Below are 19,845 nucleotides of genomic sequence, written 5' to 3' on the forward strand. Positions count from 1 at the left end.
AACAGAAAAAGGTCTAACACACATCTACCTGAAGTTGCTGAAGGAGTGAACAGAATGTAGGAGAGACGTATTTACACCAGTGTCTGAGAATTTCCTAGAACTGATGAAGACATGAATGCAGATTCGAGAGGGGGAAGGTATCATAACGACTGTATGTAAAAATAAATCTACTCTTAGACACAATAAAACTGAAAAATACCAAAGGAAAAGAAAACTTAAAAAAAAATTATTATTTATTTATTTATTCGGTTTTTAGAGAGAGCACATATATGCGCAAGTGGTGGGGGAAGGGGCAGAGGGAGAGAGAGAATCTTAAGCAGACTCCACATTGAGCACTGAGCCCACGATGGGGCTACATCTCAGGACTCTGAGGTCATGACCTGAGCTTTTCGAAATCAAGAGTTGGATGCCACCCAGGCGCCCTCCCCAAAGGAAAAGAAATCTTAAAGTAGTCAAAGCAAAGAGATTTCCCATAAGGAATGATAATTAATATTTTTGTTTGTTTTTATTTTGTTTTAAAGATTTTTTTTATTTATTTGAGAGTGAGCGGGGCGGGAGAGCCCATGAGCACAAGCACAAGCAGGGGGAGGGGCAGAGGGAGAAGCAGATTCCCCACTGAGTAGGGAGCGTGATGCCAGGCTGGATCCCAGGACTCTGGGATCATGACTTGAGCCGAAGGGAGATGCTTAACTGACTGAGCCACCCAGAAGCCCCTCGTTTGTTTGGTTTTAATCTGCAACACTGAAAGTCAGAAGAAACGGGAATGATATACTAAAGATGATGATTGAAAAGAATCTAGGATAGTTTCCTTGGCATAGCCATCATCAAGAATTGAGAATGAAATAAAGATATTTTGACTAAAGAAAAATAGAAAATTTTATCAGCCACAGACCTTCATCTAAAGGGTTTTCTTCAGGTTGAAGAAAGCTGATCCCCGGAGGGCCATCTAAGATGTAAGAGGGAAAGGTGAATATGCATGTAAATCTAAACAAACTGTCAGAAGGGCTCTGTCTTGGCCTCTTGCTGAGAGTGCCATATAGCTGTGGTTAGAGGCAGAAGCACAGGGCAGCCTGTTCTGACGACATTTCTATCAGATGCCTACTACTGAGTCCACACTAGAGCTCTCCCAGATGCCCCAACGGTACCCTGCATTTCTCACAGCTTGTTGAGGACCTTGCCCACAGACTTCACCAGAAAAAGCCCTTGTAAGCTTTCGGATAACCAAAGCAAGACTATGACCTAGAAGTTCTCAACTTACATCCTCTCGGGCCAATTTATCTAATAATGGGAATACTTTTCTCTCCTTGGATGGCTACACTGGAGCTTATTCTCCAGTTTTTTAAGAACGGGCAATATATTATTTAAGAATAGACACACTGATGGTAAAATTATGAAGAAAAACAACAAAAATGATTAAAACAAAAGATGGTAGGAGACAGAAAGGGGAATGTGCTTGAGCTTGCCCAGGGGACTACTAATGTTCTTCTCATCCTAGATGATAGATATATGGTTATTCATTCAATTGTTTTTAAACAGTACATTATATTTATTGTTTTTAATATATGATACATTTAACAACTTAGGAAAACCTTGGAGAATATAATCAAAGTGAGAAATTTATCCTTAGACACTTAAGAGTAAAAAAAGAAGAAAGGATGAAAATTAATGAGTTTAGCATCTAATTTAAGAAGCCAGAAAAAGAACAAGAGAATAAGCACAAAAAGTAGAAGGGTGAAATTAATAAAGGCAAGGACCCAATGTAATGAAATAATAAACAAAGATAAAATAATATTAATGATGTGAAAAGTTGGGTTTTACAAGAATAATAAAACCCAGTGAATCTCTGGTGAGATTTCTTTTTTTGGCCAAAGTTTTTGAGATTTAATGTATGCACAGTAAATGCACAGATCTTAAGTATACACAGTTAAGTCAGTTTTGTCAAATGCCCTCAGGCCCCTTCCCAGTCAATATCCCCATGAGAAGCAACCAATGATCTGATTTCTATCATCATAGATTAGTTTTGCCCATTTTAGAACTTGATATAGATGGAATCATATAGTTTATAGTTTTTTGTGTCTGGTTTATTCACTCAGCATAATGCTTTGAGATCATTCACTGGTAGTACAGTGGTTTGTTCCATTTTATTTGAAGAATACACCACATGGCAATTTCCTTATCTAATATCCTGGTGATGGACACTTGGTCTATTGGTAGTGAACTTGCTATGAACATTCTTGTACAAGGCAATTTGTGAATCTATGTTTTGATTTTTCTTGAAAAATACCTATAAATAGAATTGCTGGTGCACAGGGTAAATGTATGTTTACTTTTTAAAAAAAGAGAAAAGGCATCAGCTTCAGGCTATCCTTTTCCCTGCAGCCTCTGCTCTGGCGGGAGTACCCTGGCCAAGCTCCAGAAATGTGTGGAGGGGACGGCCATGGGCTTTGGACAGAGGAAGCCCCAGGATGACTTGAAAGTAGGGCATCCTGAAGAGAGAAAATTAGTGGCTGGTGAGCAGTCTGTATGGCATTCTCAGATGCCTTGACCTGAGTGAGAAATCTTCCTCCATCAGGACCTCAGATGTCTGACAGCCCTATGTGACACCAGGATGGGATATTCCTGTAAATATACTGCAGGTCACGTGGCATTCTGCAACACTGACATTTACTGCATGTTGATGATGTGCCGAAATTGGTAAACTCATTCTACATATCTTAATCCTCCCAACAGGCCTACAAGGTACTGTTGTTATTTGCCCAAGGTCACACGGTGGGTCCAGGAACTACCATGGTGTTCAATTAATCTAGCTCCAAAGCTAATGCTTGATTTGGAACTTTTAAGTATGGTGCCCCCAGGTCTTTCCAACTAATTCTAATGACTAATTGCTTGCCTTCTTCAATCAAAAAAAAGAAAGAAAGAAAGAAAAAAGGCAAAAATATATCAAGAATGTAAAAAGGTACATAAATTATAATTATAAAAAATTAAAAGGTAGACGATGCTGAGTAATTTTTTTTTTTAAAAGATTACTTATTTATTTGGCAGAGAGAGACACAGCGAGAGAGGGAACACAAGCAGGGGGAGTGGGAGAGGGAGAAGCAGGCTTCCCGCCGAGCAGGGAGCCCGATGCGGGGCTCGATCCCAGGGCCCTGGGATCATGACCTGAGCCGAAGGCAGACGCTTAACGACTGAGCCACCCAGGTGCCCTGATGCTGAGTAATTTTTAAAATTTAGACAAAATAGGGGTGCCTGGGTGGCTCAGATGGTTAAGCGTCTGCCTTCGGCTCAGGTCATGATCCCAGGGCCCTGGGATCGAGTCCCACATCGGGCTCCCTGCTCCTTGGGAGCCTGCTTCTCCCTCTGCCTCTCTCTCTCTCTCTCTGTCTCTCATGAATAAATAAATAAAATCTTTAAAAAAATAAATAAATAAAATTTAGACAAAATGGTAGAAAAATATAACCTACCAAACTGTCTCAGGAAAAGTGAAGTATAAATTGATATAATCACTTTGGAAATGTTTGGTATTTTCTACTAAAGTGCAAATATGCATACCTATGGCCCATCAATTCTATTCTTATGTGTCCCTTAGACAAATTTGATAATATGTATACTAGGAATAACATATAAGAATGTTCACAGAACATTGTTTATAATGGTAAAAACTTAGAAACTATATAAATGGCCACCTATGGGTATTTATTTATCACACTAATAAATTAAAACTGAGAAAGCTTTGCAGTATTTGCTGATTTGTTTAAAAATAACAATAATTACATATTAAGATAAATAACATTTTTAATGAAAAGTAACTATTTTTCTAAATAAAAATATGCAGTTAGAAATGTGGCACTGTTACATAGTTTTACAAATCTCTTTGTCTAGCATAACAGAAAACGGAATCTCATATCTACTTCTCCCCCTTCAATCTGGTGTGATATTGCAGGTCATAAAGCTGCTGGGTTACTTCCTTGTACACTTGAGAGAATGAGAGTGGAAAAGACAAATAATGTCTGGGTAGTCTTATAAAAATGTATTTAACCTCACAGACCACACTTTAATTGCTGTTCTATACTACAACAATTAAAATGAACACACTGCCGTGGTATGCAACAACATACTGTTATTTGAAAAAGACACAGACCTAGTATTTCAAATATATAAAGCTCAAACATGACCAAAGCCAAACTATGTTAAACCATATTGTTTATTAGTAGTAAAATAAAATGAAAAGCAAAGAAATGATGACCATCAAAATCAGGAGAGTGGTTATCTCACTAGGGAGAGAACTTATCATTGGGAAGAACCACATGGTGGAAAAGCTTCTTAAGGGTGGAGGGATAGTAATGTCCTGTTTCAGGCATTCACAATTTTTTTCTGTAAAGGGCTAGATAGTACATATTTTTTACTTTCTGGACCATACTGTCTCTGGTGCAACTACTCAACTCTGCCATTGTGGGAAGAAAGCAGGAACAGCTGTATTCCAATAAAACTTTATTCACAAAACAAAATGGCAGGCTGGATTTGGTGCAGAGAGCTGTAGCTTGCCAATACTTGTTTTATTTGACATGGTAATGGTTACATGGGTGTCCACTTTATAATTATTAAACTGTTCCTTTATGTTTTAAGTACTTTACCAGTAGTTCCATTTTAAAATAAGAAATGTCAAAAAGGAAAAAAAAAGAAACAGAGAACTTTAGTATATTAAAGAAATTGAATCAGTAGTTAAAAAAAGTTTACAAAGGAAAATATCAGGCCCCAAAAGTTCTATAGGTATATTCCGCCCAATTTTCAAAAAAACATTAACTCAAATCATTTCACAATATTAAAAAAAGAAACTACTCATTCTATAAGCGTAGTTTGGACTTGATATGAAAATCAGAAAAAGATAGTATGAGAAAAATAAGCCAATCTCACTCATGAACACAAATCAGAATATCCTAAACAACACATTAGCAAGTTGAAACTAGTAGTGCTAAAGATAAAAAAGATGCTTAATTTCACTGGTAATTAAGGTAACAGAAATTAAGACCACAATGAGATACTGCTTTATACCAATTAGAATAGCAGAAATTAAGAAGTCTGATAACATCAAGGGATAGAGAGGATGTGGTCAATAGAATTACACACCACTGGTAGGAGTATAAACAGATACAAATACTTGGGGAAAAAATTTTGTATTATCTTATCATACTTGTGAATAAAAAAAATTTCCAAAAAACTATATATAGCAGTATAATTTTTAGGTAGTTCACAAACAAGCAGAACTAATTTTTTTCTTTTTACAAGCAGAACTAATTAATATTGTTTGGGGAATCATGTATACATGATACAACTACTCAAAATCAAGGGAAGACAAACAAAAATTTGGGATAACCAGTTAGTTACCTCTGGGAGGGAGGCAACAGGATAGCCAAGCATAAAGACATGTGAGTAGATGCAAAGAACTGGTGATGTTCTAGCTCTTGAGCTGAGTGATCAGTTCATGAGTATTCATTTAAAAAATATGCTGTGTAATTTACATATATGCTAAATTTATTTTTCTGAAATTACTGAAAATTAAAACAGATAATTAAAAGTGGACTTTGGATGCCTGGGTGGCTCAGTTGGTTAAGTGTCTGACTCTTGATCTCAGCTCAGGTCTTGATCTTAGGGTCATGAGTTTAAGTGCTGCACTGGGCTCCATGCTGAGCATCGAGCCTACTTAAAACAAAACAAAAACCCCTTTCCCTACCTTTAAAAAAAAAAAGTGGACTTAATAAAGGCATATACAATTCTCTACTTGTATAGTCACTTAGGGAGAAAATCATAAAAGATACTCCCTCACAGCTAATAAGGTACTATTAAAATCTGTCTGCTCCCAAAATATGCATGGCCTACTGTGGCCCAAGTCCTTTGAGAAGGAGTGTTATTAAAAAATATGAGCAGGGAAAAAAATGAGCAGAGGCTTTAGAGTAGAATTCTCAGCTCTGCCCTAATGAGTTGCCTAATTTTTATTTTCCTCATCTGTTGAACAGGCATGTTAATAATTGCTCCTATCTCACAGTGCTAACGCGAGAATCAAATGAGATAATGTCTGTAAAATCATTTTATAAACAATAAAGTGCTCTAGAAGTGGCACCACAGGAAGTGGCACTGAAGGGTATTTCACGTACCTTGATGAGCTGATTATTCTTCACATAGTGCAAAGTGTTTGACCGATTACCTCCAGCGACCACGGGCGGGTAGGCTAAGATGTCTGCACCCCGGGCCCGGCATTCAAATTCAAACTGAAAAACAACACAGAAGACAGGATTTCCTCAGGGCTGTGCCAGCCCAGGCTCTCTCCAACAAACAGCCCATCCCTCCATTCACGTACTTCTTTTCTGTCATTACTGGAAAACAAGTTATCAAATCTAACCAAACTTCTCATGCTGCAATTCCAGTCCATTTTTTATTCCCCCCACCATCCTGTTATTTGACCCTATTCTTACGTCTGTTCTGTTCCTGAGCGCTCCAAATTTCCTATGATTTTCAAATTAAGTCCAGAAGAGAACACAGAAAACCTACGATCAAGGCTGAGTACAGAGATACAGTCGAGTAAAGTTCCTGTGTTTTATTCTTATTTAGATAAACACTAGAATACAGCTTGCAGTTTTAACAACAGCTCTGAATCACTAAATTTCAACTTTTCAAATAGCTACCAGCCTCAATGTGCTGGAAAAGTGAAAAAGGATGCTAGGCAGATGGTAAATTCTACTAATTTCACTTTGTCCAAGGATGGAGCTGGAGACTGGTGAGCAGCTGCTGCTCTTTCCAGTACTACTCTGATTCTCCTCCTTTACGTTTACTTAAACAGTATTCTCGCTCACATTTGACTAAGTCTTTGCTTCTTCATCTGTTCTGCTTTGCAGTTTTCATTTAACTGTAGCTCTGTGTATTTTAGACACATCTAACAAATTATCAGTGACATTTAAGAACCAAATCCTCTCCAGATATCCTGGTCACTTACACGAAAGCCCACTGGATGCCATCTGCAAATCAATGGAATTACTTTACTTATTACTATTTTTGCCTCCAAAAAAACCTTTCCAATCTTTTAAAGCTCACCTTAGCATAAAGGAAGCCTTCCTCCATGGGAGCTTTACTGGCAAACATGGTCTCTATGAAAGCCTGTAAACAGAATGGAGGATGAACAGTCTCATTTTAAATACGTTGCTTACTCAAACATTCAAAATACTGGAGCTCAAATGAAAAGCACCCTTCTCCCCAATTTTGCTGACCTGAAGTTGTGACTTTGTGACCTGATAATATAGATTTCTGAAGAGGAAACTATTGCTTTCAGGGCTATTTGACTGATAACAGATTTAGTGGAAGGGTGACTCAACAATCACACTCAGAATATACATTGGTATGCCAGAGTAAGCTACATGGGAACACATTTGTCATTTATGTAACAAAGTAGCCCAGAAATGTATGAAATTATGGATCGAATGGTCCAGTCTACTGTAAGGTTTCCCAACCTTAGCATTGTCGACATTTTGGACTATATACTCTTTTTAGGGTGCCAGCAGCACTTCCCAACTGAGAATCAGATACTGCCAGATATCCCCTAAAGGACAAAACTGGGGCGCCTGGGTGGCTCAGTCGTTTAGTGTCTGCCTTTGGCTCGGGTCATGATCCCAGGGTCCTGGGATCAAGCCCCGCATTGGGCTCCCTGATCGGCAGGAAGCCTGCTTCTCCCTCTCCCACTCCCCCTGCTTGTGTCCCCTCTCTCGCTGTCTCTGTCAAAAAATAAATTTAAAAAATCTTTAAAGGACAAAACTGCCCCAAGTTCAGAATCAATGACCTAGAGAAGAAATGCTTTATTTCTCCACGTGTTTCCTTTTTTTAATGAACGTACAATGTTTATAATTCACCACTGTACCTTATTCCAAAAAGATTTTGACTAGTTTACATGAATACACAAAATACAACAAGGTGGCACAAATTCATGGCAGAATTAAAGAAGAGCAAGCCTTAAGCGGAATGGAGCTCAAAAAACTAAGAATGCATACCATAATGACCTTCACGATTACTATGGTAACTATGGATGGGCCACAAATTTTTTTTTTTAAAGATTTTATTTATTTATTTATTTGAGAGAGAGAGAGAGAAAGAAACAGCATGAGAGGGGAGAGGGTCAGAGGGAGAAGCAGGCTCCCCGCTGAGCCAGGAGCCCGATGTGGGACTCGATCCCAGGACTCCGGGACCATGACCTGAGCTGAAGGCAGTCGCTTAACCAACTGAGCCACCCAGGCGAGGATGGGCCACAAATTTATCTGAGTTTTCTAGTAGCCAGTGTGAAAAGGGAAACTGTCAGTTATATTTCCCATGTCTGTGGGATAAAAACAAATCAGCTGCACAGGGATAGGATTATATGATTCTACCACTAGAAAGGAATTTCTCTCGAGTTAGGTTCTAAGAGTGAAGGCAATATGGGAAGGAATGTTTTTAATAACATTTTTCCAAATATAAGGCAATGACATCATCATAAAGCCCAACAGAGGGAAAGCAAGCGGGCTGGCCATGAAATAGCTGTGTGGCTTGCCCCTGTTCTCATTCTGATCCTTCCTCAAATGTTTCATCCTCGGAGAGGCCTTTCTGACCACCCTACCTCACTCAGCACTTCTACCACACTCATTCCCTTCCACTGCTTCCTTTTTCTTTTTCTTCACAGCATTTAATTCCAGCTGACTATACAGCATGTTTGTTTACTGTCTCTCCTCAACTAGAATGTACACTGAGCACACGGACATTGATTTGCATTTCCTTGATGATGGGTGATGATGAGCATCTCTTCATGTGGTATCTAAACCTACTCTGTTGAGGGTTTTCTTTTTTTTTTTTAACTGGGTGGGTAACTTAAATTTCTTTTTTTTTTTTTAAGATTTTATTTATTTATTTGACAGAGAGAGACAGTGAGAGAGGGAACACAAGCAGGGGGAGTGGGAGAGGGAGAAGCAGGCTTCCTGCTTGAGCAGAGAGCCCGATGCGGGGCTCAATTCCAGGACCCTGGGATCATGACCTGAGCTGAAGGCAGACGCTCAACGACTGAGCCACCCAGGTGCCCCTGTTGAGGGTTTTATCATGGATCAATGTTGTACTTTGTCAAATGCTTTTTCTGTGTCTACTGAAATGATCCTATGGTTCTTATCCTTTCTTTTTTTTTTTTTCAAAGATTTTATTTATTTATTTGACAGAGAAAGACACAGCGAGAGAGGGAACACAAGCAGGGGAGTGGGGGAGGGAGAAGCAGGCTTCCCACTGAGCAGGGAGCCTGATGGGGGGCTCGATCCTAGGACCCTGGAACCATGACCTGAGCCAAAGGCAGACGCTTAACAACTGAGCCACCCAGGCGCCCCTGGTTCTTATCCTTTCCTTTATTGATGTGATGTACCATGTTGATTGATTGGCAAATATTGACCCACCCTTGCAACCCAGGAAAAAAATCTCACTTGATTGTGGTGAATGATTTTATGTATTGCTGTATTCAGTTTGCTAGTACTTTGTTGAGAATATCTGCATCTATGTTCATCAGAGATCTGGCCTGTGGTTCTCTTTTATTGTGGGGTCTTTATCTGGTTTTGGTTTCAGGGTAATGCTGGCCTCATAAAATGAATTTGGAAGTTTTCCTTCCTTTTCTATTTTCTATTTTTTGAGAAGAACAGGCATTAACTCTTTTTAAATGTCTGGTAGAATTCACCTGTGAAACCGTCTGGCCCTGAACTTTTTGTTGGGAGTTTTTTGAGTACTGATTCAATTTTTTTGCTGGTAATGGGACTGTTCAAATTTTCTATTTCTTCCTGTTTTAGTTTTGGTAAGTTATGTTTCTAAGAATTTATCCATTTCTTCTATTGTCCAACTTGCTGGCAAATAGTTTTTCATAATATTCTCTTACAATTGTTTGTATTTCTGTGGTGTTTGTTATTTTTCCTCTTTCATTTGTGATTTCATATGTCTGGGTCCTTTCTCTTTTTTTCTTGAGGAGTCTGGCTAGAGGTTTATCAATTTTATTGATTTTTTTTCAAAGAACCAGCTCCTGATTTTATTGATCTGTTCTACTGTTTTTTTAGTTTCTATATCATTTGTTTCTGCTCTAATCTTTATTATTTCCTTCTTTCTGCTAGTTTTAGGCTTTGTTTGTTTTTCTAGCTCCTTTAGGAGTAAGGATAGGTTGTTTGAGATTTTTCTTGCTTCTTGAGGTAGGCTTGTATTTTTTTTTTTTTTTAAAGATTTTATTTATTTGACAGAGAGAGAGAGAGAGACAATGAGAGAGAGAACACAGCGGGGGGAGTGAGAGAGGGAGAAGCAGGCCTCCTGCCAAGCAGGGAGCCCGATGCGGGGCTCGATCCCAGGACCCCGGGATCATGACCTGAGCCGAAGGCAGACGCTTAACAACTGAGCCACCCAGGCACCCCGAGGTAGGCTTGTATTGCTATAAACTTCCCTCTTAGGACTGCTTTTGCTGCATCCCAAAGGTTTTGAAATGTTGTGTTTTCATTTTCATTTGTTTCCATGTACTTTTTTATTTCTTCTTTTATTTCCTGGTTGACCCATTCATTGTTTAGTAGCATGTTATTTAACCTCTGTGTATTCGTGGTCTTTCCAGATTTTTTATGGTTGACTTCTGGTTTCGTAGCATTATGGTCAGAAAATATGCATGGTATAACTTCACTCTTTTGGAATTTGTTGGTTTGTTTTGCAACCTAATATGTGGTCTATTCTGGAGAACATTCCATCTGCACTTGAAAAGAGTGTGTATTCTTCTTAGAATGGAATGTTCTTAATATATTTGTTAAATCCATCTGGTCCAGTATGTCATTCAAAGCCATTGTTTCCTTGATTTTCTGTTTAGGTGATCTGTCCATTGATGTAAGCGGGGTGTTAAAGTCCCCTACTCTTATTGTATTATTATTGATTAGTTCTTTTATGTTTGTTATTAACTGTTTTATGTATTTGGGTGCTCCCATAAATATTTAAAATTGTTATATCTTCTTGCTGGATTGTCCCCTTCATTATTTTAGTGTCCTTCTTTGTCTTTTGTTATAGTCTTTGTTTTAAAGTCTGTTTTGTCTAAGTATTGCTACTCTAGCTTTCTTTCTTTCTTTTTTAAAGATTTTATTTATTTATTTGAGAAAGAGAGAGAGAGAAGCAGACTCCCAGCTGAGCAGGGGCTCAATCCCCGGACCCTGGGATCATGACCTAAGCCAAAGGCAGATGCTTAACGACTGAGCCACTCAAGTGCCCCTACTCCAGCTTTCTTTTTACATCCATTTGCATGATAAATATTTCTCCATCCCCTCACTTCCAATATGCAGGTGTCTTTAGGTCTAAAATTAGTCTTTGTAGGGGCACCTGGGTGGCTCAATCATTAGGCATCTGCCTTCGGCTCAGGTCATGGTCCCAGGGTCCTGGGATTGAGCCCTGCATTGGGCTCTCTGCTCAACGGGAAGCCTGCTTCTCCCTCTCCCATTTCCCCCTGCTTGTCTTCCCTCTCTCGCTATATCGCTCTCTGTCAAATAAATAAATAAAATCTTAAAAAAAAAAGAGTCTTTGTAGTCTACAGATGGTCTCCCGTAGATTATAGATATAGATGGGTCTTGTTTTTTTACCCATTTTATCATCCTTTGTCTTTTGATTGGAGTGTTTAATTCATTTACATTCAAAGTAATTATTGGTAGATTAATTGCCATTTTATTACTTGTTTTGTAGTTGTTTCTGCCTTGTCTTTCTCTCTTTCATGATTTGCTGGTTTTCCTTAGTGATATATTTGGATTTCTTTCTCTTTATTCTCTGCATATTTATTGGTGGTTATCATGAGGTTTGTATATATGATGGTTGTTTAAGTTTGAACCCATTCTTTAGTCCTCTCCTCCGCAAATTTTAGGTATATGGTGTCATATTTGACATCTTTTTATTTTGTGAGTTCCTTGGCTGATTTTTATTTATTTATTTATTTAAGATTTTATTTATTTGACAGATAGATAGAGAGCACAAGTAGGCAGAGTGACAGGCAGAGGGAGAGGGAGAAGCAGGCTCTCTGCTGAGCCGGGAGCTAGACACGGGGCTCAATCCCGGGACCCCAGGATCATGACCTGAGCCGAAAGCAGCTGCTTAACTGACTGAGCCACCCAGGTGCCCCCCTTGGCTGATTTTTAACAGAAATACTCATTTTTACCACTTTTGTGTTTCCTACATTTATATTGTCATTTTTGGTCTTTCCTTTCCACTCAGAGTCCCCTTTAATATTTCTTGCACGGCTGGTTTAGTGGTCATGAAATCCTTTAGTTTTTGTTTGTCTGGGAAACTCTTTTATCTTTCCTTCTATTCTGAAGATAGCTTCACTGGATAGAATATTCTTGGCTGCAGGTTCTTCCTATTCAGCACTTTGAATATATCATGCCACTCCTTTCTGGCTTGGAAAGCTTCTGCTGAAAAATCTGATAGACTTATGGGGTTTCCTTTATATGTAACTATCTTCTTTTGTCTTACTGCTTTTAGTATTTTTTCTTTGTCACTGTATTTTGCCATTTATTTATTATTTAAAAGAGCAATCTCTACACCCAGTGTTGGGCTCTAACTCATGATCCTGAGATCAAGAGCTGCATGCTCTACCAACTGAGCTAGCTAGGTGCCCCTGTATTTTGCCATTTTAATTACAATATGTCTTGGTGTGGATCTACTTTTGTTGGTTTTGTTGGGGGTTTTCTGTGCCTCCTGGATCTGGATAGGTTTCCTCTCCCAGATCAGTGAAGTCTTCAACTATTATTTCTTCAAAAAATTCTCTGTCCCCTTTTCTCTCTCTTCTTCTTCTGGGACTCCTATAATATGTATGTTATTATGTTTGATGGAGTCACTGAGTTCCCTAAGTCTATCCTCATTTTGCATAATTTTTTTCTCCCTTTTGTTTATCTTGATTACCTTCCATTACTCTTCTAGGTCATTAATTTGTTTCTCTGCTTCTGCCAGTCTGCTGTTATTCCATCAAGCATGTTTCTCATTTTGTTTATTGAGCCCTTTATCTCTGCTATGTTATTCCTTATCTCTGTGTTAATGGTCTCACTGTCAAGTCCAGTGAGTAACCTGATGATCATTGCTTTAAATTCTCCATCAGGCACATTACTTACATCTGTTTTGTTTGTAGCTCTCTGGCCATGGCCTTGTCCTGTTCTTTCATTTGGGTCAAATTCCTCTGTCATTTCATTTTTTTTTTTTTTTAAAGATTTTATTTATTTATTTGACAGAGAGATAGCGAGAGCAGGAACACAAGCAGGGGGAGTGGGAGAGCGAGAAGCAGGCTTCCTGCCGAGCAGGGAGCCCGATGTGGGACTCAATCCCAGGACCCTGGGATCATGACCTGAGCCGAAGGCAGACGCTTAATGACTGAGCCACCCAGGCGCCCTGTCATTTCATTTTGTCTAAGTCTCTGTGCCTGTTTCTATATGTTAGGAGAGTCAGGTACGTCTCCTGTTCTTGAGGGTATTGCTTTTATGAAGAGGTCCTGTAATGCCCTGCAATGTAGTGTCCCCTGTTCCCCAGGGCTTGGTGCTTCTGGGAGTATCTCCAGTGTGTGTACTTGCACCCTGCTGTTGTGTCCTGGCTGCTTTACCTTTCAGGCCAGTTGTCTTCAGGGGCTCTCTGCCTGTTGTAAGCAGTGTCTGGTCCCTGGCCTGAATGTGGTACCTTTCAACGAGGTGTGCTCTGGTTTGCTTGTGAAATGAGATCTGTTACTGATGCCACTGGAACCAAGGCCTTATAAAACTCCTGGGCCAGGAAACATGGTGTTGGCAAGGGTTTGGGCCAGTCTTCTGGGGTAGGGGGCCTAATGAGCTAGGACTGAGGGGAGTGTGAGTGAGAAGGGCAGTTCCACCAGAGCACTGGGGGTGGGGCTTGGTGTAAGCAAGTTAGGTAGCAAGTGCTGACACTGTGCTGATTCTCACAGGTGGCCCTGTGCTTATGCTGAAAGGTGGGAGAGAGAAATGGAGCTTGCCAGTTCCTTTATTCCCAGAGGGATCTCTCCGTGATTGCTGCCTCTCTGGGACATGTTCTGAGATGAGCAACAAGCCCCCCGACCCCCAGTGTGTGCCCTTCAGATAGCTCTTTAGATAGCTGTTTCTATGCGGTATGTCCACAGGCTGTTTGCCCTGCCTTTTCTCCAAGAACAGCCCCATTGTCCTCTGAGCTCTCCCAGAGCCAAGCATGCTAACCTTTTGAACTCCAGGCTTTAAGCCCTTCTGGTTGCAAGAACTCACAAAATTTGGGCCCTCCTGCTTTCCAAGCCAATTGCTATGGGGATTGTTTTCCCCATGTGCTCCCTTGTGTGCTAGTTTGTCTCTTGCCCTTCACTGGGACTGTGGCTCCTTCCCCACCACAGCAGCCACAATCCGATTATCTCCCAAGACGTGTCTCTGCACTTCCTACCTTTTCGATGCGGCTTATTCCCTACCTTTAGTTGTAGAGTTTGTCCTGCCAGTTTTCACATCAATTTCTGGGGTACTTAGGATGATTTGATAGTTATCTAGTTGTATTTGTGGGATGAAATGAGCCTAGGGTTCTCCTATTCCACCGACATCTTCCCCTCCTGTGTATTTTGTTTTTAAATTATAGTCATCTTACTGGGTATGAAGTCGTATCCCATTTTGGTTTTGATTTACATTTTCCTAACAGCTAATGATATTAAGTATCTCTTCATGTGCTTATTGGTCATTTGTATATCTTCTTTGGGGAAATGCCCATTTAAGTCCTCTGCCCATTTTTTAAAAAAGATTATTTGAGAGAGCGAGAGAGTGAGAGAGGAGCACGACTGGTGGGGAGAGGCAGAAGCAGGCTCCCTTCTCAGCAGGGAGCCCAACTTGGGGCTCAATCCCAGGACCCCGGGATCATGACCTGAGCCGAAGGTAGATGCTTAACTGACTGAGCCACCCAGGCTCCTCCTCTATCCATTTTTAAACTGGGTTGTCTTTTTGTTTTTGAGTTGCAGGAGTTCTTTACATATTCTGGATACTATACCTTTATTGTATAAATGGCTTGCAAATATTTCCTCCTATTCTGTAGGTTGTCTTTTCACTTTTTTGATAGTGTTGTTTGATTGATGCACAGAAGTTTTTAATTTTGATGAAGTCCAATTTAACTGTTTTTCTTGTGTTGCTTATTTTGGTGTCATACCTAAGAATCCACTGCCAAATTCAAGGTCATGAAGATCTACCCCTATGTTTCTGCTAAGAATTTTATAGTTTTAGCTCTTAAGTTTAGGTCTTTGATCCATTTTGAGTGAATTTTTTGTATATGGTGTGAGGTAGGGATCCAACATCATTCTTTTGCATGTGGATATCCAGTTGTTCTAGCATATCTGAATTATTCTTAATTAAATATATAGTTAAAGCATTATTTTGAAAGAAAAAGAATGATTCTGATAAAGAGGATGAAAGTGCTACTATGAGCTTGGGTGACGGCCAAGCCATCCTTGGTTTGAATTGGCACTGGCTTTGAAATCAGTGGTATCAGGAAATAATAAAACCTGAACTTCAGCAGCTAGCAAAATAGATCGGAAGGAAGTTGCAAATCAATGACAGTTCTGTTTAAAAACCCAGTGGTGTTGGGCGCCTGGGTGGCTCAGATGGTTAAGCGTCTGCCTTCAGCTCAGGTCATGATCCCAGGGTCCTGGGATCGAGTCCCGCATCGGGCTTCCCGCTCCTTGGGAGCCTGCTTCTCCCTCTGTTTCTCTCTGTCTCTCATGAATAAATAAATAAAATCTTAAAAAAAAACAAAAAACAAAAAAACCCAGTGGTGTTGTTTGCTCTTTGCTGAAAGCAAGAGGACTCTCCACAAGAGTTTCACCTTTGTGGCCGGCAGGTGGAGCTCCAACCAACGGAACCCAGGCACCTTTAATTTTTGATAAATCAGCTGTGAGACACACTACAACTAATTCAAGTAGGGTAAACTGATGATGGAGGACAAAAGATCATGAAGGGATTATTCAGTGAAGGAAATGAGCCATTTTGCAGATTCAGATACAACAACCTGATGAATTCTTTTTAAAAATGGCTCCTGAGAATTTTAGATCAAGGAACAGTATCTCTGGTTTTAAATACTGCTGAGGGTAGGGAAATGTTAGTGCTCACTGTGGTTCACATGACAATGCCTAGTTTACTAGAATGGATTAAGGGAGGGGTCCAACACAGAAGGACTATTGCCCTGCCTCTCCCTTGTTATATAAATTGTCACTGCGTCCTAAAGCTGCATCAATGCTGTGGATGCAGGTACTACTGCACTGCTATCTGATGAAGAGAATGAACACCCTTATGGGATCCTCCTTACTCAGGTTATGACTGACACTGTAATAAAGGATTTCATATATGACTTTGTTGTTGGACCCCAGCAGGATATAAAAAGATAGTTTCAGATCTTTAATCTCAACTTCCTCCTATGGATAATAAAAAGATAATAATGAGTTTAGGACTTCACAGAAGAAATAAAATCCAATAAGAAAGAGGACATGTAAAAGAATAAAATCGGACCCTTGCCTTTTTGTTGTTGAGTTGTAGGAGTTCTTTATATATTCTGGATATTAGTTAGATTGTTATCAAATATAGATTTGCAAATATTTCTCTTGTTCATAAGTTATCTTTTTACTCCCTTGATAATGTCTTTTGATGCACAAAAGCTTTTAATTTTGATGAAGTTCAATTTGTCTATTTTTTATTGTTGTTGTTACTACTGCTTTTGGTGTCATATCTAAGAATCCATTGCCACATCCAAGGTCATGAAGATTTACCCATATGTTTCTGCTGAGAAACACATACAAAAATTAACTAAAAAAAATGGATCAAAAGACCAAAACATAAGAGCTAAAACTATAGGGCGCCTGGGTGGCTCAGATGGTTAAGCGTCTGCCTTCGGCTCGGGTCATGATCCCAGGGTCCTGGGATCGAGTTCCACATCGGGCTCCCGGCTCAGTGGGGAGCCTGCTTCTCCCTCTGACCCTCACCCCTCTCATGCTGTTTCTCTCTCGCTCGCTGTCTAAAAAATAAATAAAATCTTAAAAAAAAAAAAAAGAGCTAAAACTATAAAACTCTTAGAGGAAAACATAGGGGAAAAGCTTCATGTGCTTGGATTTGGCAATAATTTTTTGATATGACACCAAAAGCATATAGGCAACACAAGAAAAAAACAGATAAATGTTGTATGATTCTAGTAGGCAAGTTCAAAGTAGGTTTGAGGTTACCAGGGGCTGGAGGGAGGGGAAATGGGAGTTATTGTCCAATAGTTACAGAGTTTCTATTTGGGATGATGAAAAAGTTCTGGAAATAGATAATGGTGCTGGTTGTACAACAATGTGAATGTACCTAATGCCACTGAATTGTATACCTAAAAATGGTTAAAATAGTAAGTTTTATGTTATATAAATTTTACAACAAAAAAATAGCAAATGGAAAGAAAATAAGGGGGTAACAATTCAGATCCTTAAACAATTTTTTGTTTTTTTAAGATTTTATTTATTTATTTGACAGAGAGACAGACAGCAAGAGAGGGAATACAAGCAGGGGGAGTGGGAGAGGAAGAAGCAGGCTTCCTGCTGAGCCGGGAGCCTGATGCGGGGCTCGATCCCAGGACCCTGGGATCATGACCTGAGCCGAAGGCAGACGCTTAACAACTGAGCCACCCAAATGCCCAACAAATTCAGTTTTTTATGTTTAATTAAAAATGAAATAAAAAGGCAGAAATTGAAGAGTGCCAAGTTTTGATAATTTTACAGTAAGGCAGAGAACTGGCAACTGCCTGTCTTCAAACTTCTCAGGGTATAAAAATCCCAAGGCAGATATACTCAATTTATCTGAGTTAGAAAGAAAAAGATTCTAATGAGCCACTATCATCAGATGTCAAAATACAGGCTTTTAATATAAAGATAATAATGGAAAAAGAAGATTGCTATGCTTCATATCATGCCAGGTCATCTCTGGCAGGGAACTCAAGACATTTTAACAAATGTGTGAGTGAATGGCTGGATGCAGAGAAGAAACTCTTTTAGATCTACTGAATACAGGAACACTATGCAGCACTGCCTAGGACTGCAAATGAACCCCTTAGGGATGACAGAATTAATTCAAGGGAATGTGGGGATGCTACTGTGGAAAGAATAAAAATTAAAGTCTATTTAGAAGTTAGAATGTATAATAAAAAAAAGGATACTGTGATGTCTCCCTGACTGTATAACTGATATGAATATAATGTTTGAATAAAAATTCCTCTGCCTACTGGGTCATAAGAAAAAAGGAATAACTTGGATCCTCTCTTCATCTAGTACTCATTGGACGTGCAACATGGGAGCCTTTAGAATTAACCTAAGCCAATTAAACTAGTAAATCTGAAACATTATTGGATACCTAGAAGGCAATAAGAAATTCCTATCCTAAATAAAGAAATGTCAGATATAAGTATATTAGTGTCCATAAACTCACTGAAATAAGCCAGTGTGGCCAATGAGGAAGACTGTTGAATCAGGTCTCAAACAGTAGACTACAAGGGGGCTCAATAAAACCATACCCTGAGGAGCCTCAGCTGCGTCCAGTACAGTCCAGACTATTCAATTCATACAAGCTAAAGGTGACTGGTATTCTCTACTATCTGGCTAATGCAGTTTTCTCATTATTAATCACCAATGAGAGCCTACAACAATTTGCATTCTTGTGGATTGGCTTACAATATACAGTATTCCCTCAAAAATATTAAAACTCTTCTGAATATTGTCACAATCTGATGAGGCACGACTGAGATCTAATATAGCTGGACAATACAATATATTGATGGTATTATTTTCTTTTTATTTCCCCTTTATTTAATTTTTTAAAGTAGGCTCCATGCCAAGTGCGGAGCCCAATGTGGGGCTTGAATTCACGACCAGGAGATCAAGACCTGAGCTGAGATCAAAAGTCAGATGCTTAACCGACTGAGCCACCCAGGTGCCTGGGTATTATTATTATTATTTTTTTTAATTTTTATTTGCAAGAGAGAGAATGAAAGAGAGCACGAGAGGGAGGAGGGGGAAGCAGACTCCCTGCTGAGCAGGGAGCCTGATGCGGGACTCGATCCCGGGACTCCAGGATCATGACCTGAGCCGAAGGCAGTCGCTTAACCAACTGAGCCACCCAGGCGCCCTGGGTATTATTTTCATCTGAAACTGCGGATCGAGTTAAAAGCGACTTTACTAAGGTCATAAATCATATGACTGACTGGGGATGACTGATTAACCTTGCTAGAAATCCAGGGCTCCACAGAGACTATGGAATTTTGGGAGATTACATAGGTTGGAGCAATCTGTGACATATCACAAACCACTAGGAATACATTGTTATCAGTCCCTGACCCTCCGATTGAAGAGGTTCAACAACACTACTGCACATATTTGGTTTTTAGAGAAACCATACTTCACTTAGGGATGTTCTTGGCCCCAATTCATAAAGTCACAATGAAAAAGGCCTTATTTGATTAGGGGCCTTAACAAAAAAAGTCTTCTTAGACTGCAGAAGGCTATGACTTAAGCTATTATGTTAGAACCATATGATCCTAACACTGAAATGATATTAGAAAGTGTCAGCCCCTGCACTCATACCAACTGGTTTCCACCAAAAGCCATAATCACTACTCCAAGATGACCTCTGGCTTGGGTGTTAAGACATTATTAGATGTTGCTTTACACTCTATGTCTTTTGAAAGACAGTTGCTGATTTATTTTGGGGCATTTGCTGAGATCGCCCCAATAACTAAAAGACTTACAAGAGCAAATTAGGACCTGAAATACCTATCATATCATTGCTAGTGTCAGAAGAACAT

General features: G+C 39.5%; 1 protein-coding gene across 3 annotated transcripts in view; it reads right to left on the minus strand.

Annotated features, from left to right (window-relative positions):
* The window catches only part of XPNPEP3 (X-prolyl aminopeptidase 3), a 74,198-nt gene that overhangs the window by 15,784 nt on the left and 38,569 nt on the right, over window positions 1-19,845 (minus strand). For all 3 annotated transcript variants that reach the window (XM_034987441.1, XM_034987442.1, XM_034987443.1), the window contains 2 exons: window positions 7,084-7,146; window positions 6,150-6,263 (listed from right to left, as the gene is read on the minus strand). In XM_034987441.1, the coding sequence (XP_034843332.1) occupies window positions 6,150-6,263; window positions 7,084-7,146 (177 nt within the window). The remainder of the gene's footprint in view (window positions 1-6,149; window positions 6,264-7,083; window positions 7,147-19,845) is intronic.

The sequence above is a fragment of the Mirounga leonina genome, unplaced genomic scaffold (genome assembly GCF_011800145.1).
Source record: "Mirounga leonina isolate KUSES-001 unplaced genomic scaffold, KU_Mleo_1.0 Mir_418, whole genome shotgun sequence".
NCBI lineage: Eukaryota > Metazoa > Chordata > Mammalia > Carnivora > Phocidae > Mirounga > Mirounga leonina.